The sequence below is a fragment of the Gymnoscopelus braueri genome, assembly GCF_963280865.1.
Source record: "Gymnoscopelus braueri genome assembly, chromosome: 20".
Taxonomy (NCBI): Eukaryota; Metazoa; Chordata; class Actinopteri; order Myctophiformes; family Myctophidae; genus Gymnoscopelus; species Gymnoscopelus braueri.
This window is the reverse complement of record NC_137622.1, coordinates 21,159,033-21,165,032: the sequence shown is the minus strand read 5'-3', so window position 1 is coordinate 21,165,032 and position 6,000 is coordinate 21,159,033. Positions and strand designations below refer to the sequence as shown.

The 6,000-nt window shown below is 43.4% G+C and overlaps 1 protein-coding gene across 4 annotated transcripts in view; it reads left to right on the top strand.

Moving 5' to 3' along the window:
• Positions 1-6,000, top strand: part of mid2 (midline 2) — a 181,180-nt gene that overhangs the window by 151,330 nt on the left and 23,850 nt on the right. For all 4 annotated transcript variants that reach the window (XM_080416093.1, XM_080416094.1, XM_080416091.1 and 1 more), the window contains 3 exons: positions 615-763; positions 2,076-2,203; positions 2,943-3,086. In XM_080416093.1, coding sequence (XP_080272219.1) covers positions 615-763; positions 2,076-2,203; positions 2,943-3,086 — 421 coding nt within the window. The remainder of the gene's footprint in view (positions 1-614; positions 764-2,075; positions 2,204-2,942; positions 3,087-6,000) is intronic.

Genomic DNA, 6,000 nt, shown 5'->3' with positions numbered 1-6,000 from the left:
GTTTACAGTATGATAACGTTTTTCATGGAGGAAGTGGAGGTATCGTCAACTGAGGCTGACTTAGCAAAACTGACCTCATGTCAGCATTTTTGCAGTGTTTTGGGAGCCTGACTGAATGTTGCCTCCGGAAACAAACGCCCACAAAAGCATGGTAGCATTAAAATTATTAATGAACAGAGTGAGTGCCCTCAGAGTTAGACGCATTAATTCTCATTTTGTGCATTTTAAATATATTTTCATGGCACTGTGATTTTCATGGGCTCATCACATATTCACTAGTAGTGGATGGAATGGAGGTTACTGGAGGTAAGGTCAGTTCATAACCCCTGGAGGTGAACAACAATTGGCTCTATGCATAACTGTAGTCCTGGGTTTCCAGAAAGTGGCATACCTATTTCCAGAAACACATAAGAATGTGTGTCCAGTTCAATTCTGCTGCAGAGCCAATCCATGGGACTACACTTATGCACAGAGCCTATTGTATCCTTGCATTTCTAGCAGGTAGTGTTGAAGGTGAGGTCAGAAAATGAAAGTACTTGAAATCAAAGTTCGCCCCACAAGTACAGTATAGTAAGGTAACCATCTATGTGTATGTGTATTTTGTTTTATCTCAGGTAATGAAACTGCGTAAGCTCGCCCAGCAGATTGCCAACTGCCGCCAGTGTCTGGAGCGCTCCAGTGCCCTCATCACACAGGCTGAACACAGCCTGAAGGAGAACGACCACGCCCGTTTCCTCCAGACTGCTCGCAATGTGGCAGAGAGGTCGGTGATGCACACACACACACAAACTGTATATCTGCAAATTGATACAAATACACACATCTCAGAAATACGGGAGATACACTGTAAGAAAGTTCCTTCTCTCCTTCTCATTCCATCCCTCTATCCGGCCTTGAATTCTCTGTTCTATTAAGGCACACAGCCTTCGTTTAGATTCAGCAGCAATCTCATCTCCCTCCGGTCCCATTAGCAGCTAATTGTGCAATCTGTTTATTTACTACAAGGCAGCACAGTGGGACAGTGGGTGACATTGGCCATCCTCGTCACTCACTATAATTTTTCTACACCGTACCCGGTTGTGTGATTCTTTAAACTGGGTCCCGACTGTTTGTACTGTCTGAGTTATAGGATAAATTAAGACTGCGTTATTTTTCTCTTTTTTACTGCAAGCTTAAAGGGAAATTAAACAAGTCCTGTCTCTTCCCTCTCCTTCCATTCGCCCAACTTTGTTATCCCAACTCACTGTCCAAATCTCCACTAAGAGAGTTTCAGCCTAAGAAGCTGGAAATACTGTCTGTGGGCAGATTCTGTAGGCTTAGCGTAGCATTTTGTTTTCTTATGCTTTGGCCCGCTCAGTGGTCTTTTCCACTGTGCGCCCAAGCTATTTATTGATGGACTAGTCTCGCCTCACCGAGAAACAAAAGTCTCACTGAAGGACGCGAGCTCTGCTCTGTTCCAGCACGTTGCTCTCCGGCCAAGCCAAGGCTGTGGTTTTGGACGGCTGCTGCCATACAGACTGCTCTTTGTCGTACAAAGTATGACTTTCCACACAGCCGTCCCAGACGACCCAGGGAAACACCATGTGTGTTTGGAGACGTGTATGTGTGTGTGTTTGTTTGTTTGTTTGTTTGTTTGTTTGTTTGTTTGTTTGGCCAGTTTCCTGAGCTTGCAGAGAGAAGGGGAGGTTTTGGCTTGGTTAATGAGGGTGGTTACCATGGTGGTGGCTACAGTGAATGTGCGCATGCACGCACACACGCGCACGCACACACACGCACACACACGCACACAGTTGACCTTACTGTATCCCACCTCTCTCCCCTTGTCAACTCATTTCCTTCCCTGCCACCACGTCTCCCTCTTTATCCTTTTCACATCCTTTTCTTTATGCCCTTCACCTCTCCTCGTCCTCCCCTCTCTCCTACGGCCTTTTCCTTTCATCACCTCCTCTAACCTCTCACTTACCCCCTCCCTCCCCTTCTTCTCATCTTTTCTCTCCCCTCTCACTTCTCCATCCTTCCCCTGACCTCTGCGTCATCCCTTGGCTGTCTCTTTCTCTCTTAACTTTCAATTCAAGGGTTGCCATGGCAACGGCCTCCTCCCAGGTGCTGATTCCTGATGTTAACCTCAACGAGGCGTTTGATAACTTTGCCCTGGACTTCTCCCGGGAGAAGAAGATTCTGGAAGGCCTAGATTACCTTACAGGTAATGAGCTGCACCAGTGGTTCTCAAATGTTTTAATTTAAAGGACCACCATTACTCTGAGACTGTATAAATGGAACCAAATGGACCCCTATGGGTTCACTTGGTTACATTTGTGCTCTCTCAGAGACCAGTAAGGGTCCATAAGGAACCCTGAGGGTCCCTGGACCCCACTTTGAGAACCACTGAGCTATACCAATGAAAAATATTCACACATTCTGATCACCTGATAACCAGGGTAAGAGTGTAATAATGTGAAAATTTATAAATGCGTATTTTGAACACATGAAAACACCCACAAAGTCACTTTTACAATGACTTTTCTAAGGTTGGTGACACATTGGTTCCACCAGAGTGAGCTCCACAAACTTTGTAGTACCATGCAGATTCATGACACTCTGCAGCAGTTATATGGCATGGGTTACCTGCAAGCCATAAGTTGATTAGCTCCATTGTTAAATTCAAGTCCGCCATAAAGAGTTGGCTGAACCTAATTATACATCAATTAGTTGAGTTCTGTCAGATTCCATTTACAGTACCCATGTAATTTTTTGCTATTTTAGTTGTCTAGTACGTTGGAAATTGTATGAATGCATTTATCTTTAATTATATTAAAATGTTCATATTGAATATCGGACATTATTTAAATGTATTTGAATTTGGAAGATTTTCAAACATTTCTGGGGGTATCTGAAAAGTTCTGTACGCTCAAAGGTCTCCATCTCCTCTCCTGAACATTTAGCTCCTACCCCACCGTCCATAAGAGACGAGCTGTGTACAGCGTCGCACGACACCATCACTGTCCACTGGACGTCGGAGGACGAGTTTAGTGTCACCTCCTACGAGCTTCAGTACACCATCTACACTGGCCAGACGAATTTCATCAGTGAGTGAGCATGCATACACGCACACACACGCCAATATATAATGTAACCCTGCATGCATACAGTAGTGTGTATATATATATATAAAAAAATAAATGACGTTTCGGAGGTACCGAGACTAGGGGGGGGGGGGTAAGGATTTACGATTTTGTCTCTATCGGGACATAACTCGGACGGCGCTGAGTCGGCTGTAGGTGACTTCGCAACGCTCAGCACGGCAACTCGCTCGCCTAAGCTTGCTCGGTGGTGCCTCTTGTGGCTCAAGTCCCATTCAGACGGCGCGCCTCCATCAGTGAAAACGAGTGCCCTTTTTTCAATCTGACTGGTTTTCCAATCATACTGTGATATATATATATATATATATATATATATATATATATATATATATATATATATATATATATATATATACACACACACACACACACACACACAGTATAGCCCTGCTCACAAGTACACAAATAAGCACACCACCCTCAATGACATCTCCAGGATTTACAGTGAGAATTAAAATAAAAGCCCATAACACCCACTAAACAGAGATGACGAATGTTTTAAATAAGACATTATTTTATAACCGATTTTCTGACAACTTTAGTCTTTGCTCTCTGTATTAGCATAAGTTGATTGATCGGGCTTAGGACATAAGGGAACTTGAAATGATTTCACCTTTTTTTTGTGCAGTGGCAATTCAGCTGGGAGGAAAGGGGGGTTTGATAGAATAACTGCCTCTCTTGATTCTTGAGTCTACATTCTACGTTGAAACACACATTGAGGGTTATACTCTTCGAGACATGTTGGCTTTGTCCAGTCTGTGGAAATACTGTATGTGTCTTGCTTAAGATGAAGATGATGATAAATTTAGACTTCCTTTTTTGGTGTGAGGTGAACAGATATAGCTTGCATGTAACGGCAGTCTAGGTTTCTGGTAGCAGCCTGTCTATGACCTGGTTTCTCATGATCTCATTGTGGTTCTGTACATCTCCGATTCACGATCGAGAGACAGGAACTGAGAGCAGAGAGGGAGAGACATGCATCACAGGCAGAAAACTACCCTGAGGTGTTGCAGTTAGACGGTTGACACTAACCGATTAGCTGTGGAAAAGCCAATGGTTGCTTTCCACAAGTATGAATAATCAATCTTATGATTTATAATTAGGCATTTAAGCAGATGTTTTTACAAAGTGCAAGGTCAGAGCAAGTGCCATGAACACTTGTCAAACAACATGACGGTAAACGGTCGAGGTATTATAATAACTGGAGTTGCAAGCAAGTAACAAACCTATCATATATCAAATTAACATACCTTATGTATAGGATGTCATATACATTCACACAGGTAGGGTTCTTCCAGGTGATGTAATCACTCTGAAATAGCTTTTCCCTTTTTTTCCCCCACAGCCAGTGCAGACTGAGTGAAACATAAAGTACCACCTAGACCATCACCTAGATCAGGGTCATAGACACATTTTGCTTTTGTCCCACAATCCATCTGTGCATCATCACTTTTCTTTCACTGGTGTCTGCTGTGACAGGCCGACACAACAGACAAAATGCGTCACCACAAACCGTGGGATGCGATCACTTTTAGTGACATGCTGTTGTCATCTGTGATGGAACTTCAAAACCTTTTCCAACAGATATCTTTAGACGAGACTGACTTCTCTTTTCTTTTTCATCTAACAATGTATTTTAATTTAAAAACGGTTGAAAAGATGTCAACTTTCTGTCAACCAACAATTAAAAAATGTGGCTTTATTGTGGTACATGGATTACATTTCAGTATATAATCAAATGTGCCAAGTAGGCTACAGTGGAGCCGGAATGGAAGTAATTAAGTACAGTGAAAAAGGATGGATGAAGGTATGGAGGGAACACTGTGCGGGAAGAGAGGAAAGAGGGAACAGGTGAAAAACAGATAATGGTCACTAGGGCAGAGAACATTGGTACTCAAGGTATGATTAGATTATAATCAATGCACACATTCACACATACTGTACACACACAAACACACATATATGCACATTCACATTTACACATGCACAAGATACATCAATGCTCATACACACAGAGAGAGAGAGAGAGATTTCCCCTGTTTCCTCTTTCAGTCTTTCATCCTCAGTATCCCCAGCCGTCTCTCGCTGAAGTGCCCCAGCCATTTGAAACGGCAAGATATATTTCAGCCGTGATCGACTGAGCGAGTCAGACATTCAGCCACAGTATATCCTCAGAGACCCGCTGCTGAAACCGAGAGGAACACAGAGAGAGAGAAACCCATTTAAGCCGCCACGCTACTTCAGTTTCTACCATTGCGTCGTCATCCGCCTCTCCAGACTGGCTAAACGCTCCCACTTGTGTTGCCCATCGTCTCTCCCTGGCCTGGGCCCTGAGCCCTCCCGGGAGAGCAGCGGTATGATGTGAGACCAGGGCAACCTTGCATCTGCAGGATCACCCAGGCACAGAGGCAGAAAATAGAGCACACACACACACACACACACACACACACACACAGAGGAGGGGAGATGAGGTAGCGGATGTGAGTGTGACTGAAACCAGATGCCGTCGGGAAATGTAAGCAAAGTGAAAAGCAGCAAGAGATCAATAGAGATGGCTTTTACTGTATGCTGCGAATGCACTGTACCGTTTGACTGCCGGTGTCACAACTTAGGCAGGTAATCACATACATGCATATACAGTAATGCAGAGAGACAGCGTAGTGACCCAAGAAACTAGGATCCCAAGTAAACCAAGAACCTATCAGTCAAACAATATACTATCCAACTATCTGTACATGTGTCCCTTTTAAACTAAAGCATAGTAATAAATGTGAAATCCAAACAAAATAGAAAGTACAGTAGTTATGTATTGTAGATCGATAGTTGCACAGTAAAATTCAGGGTCTTATTTTAACAATTA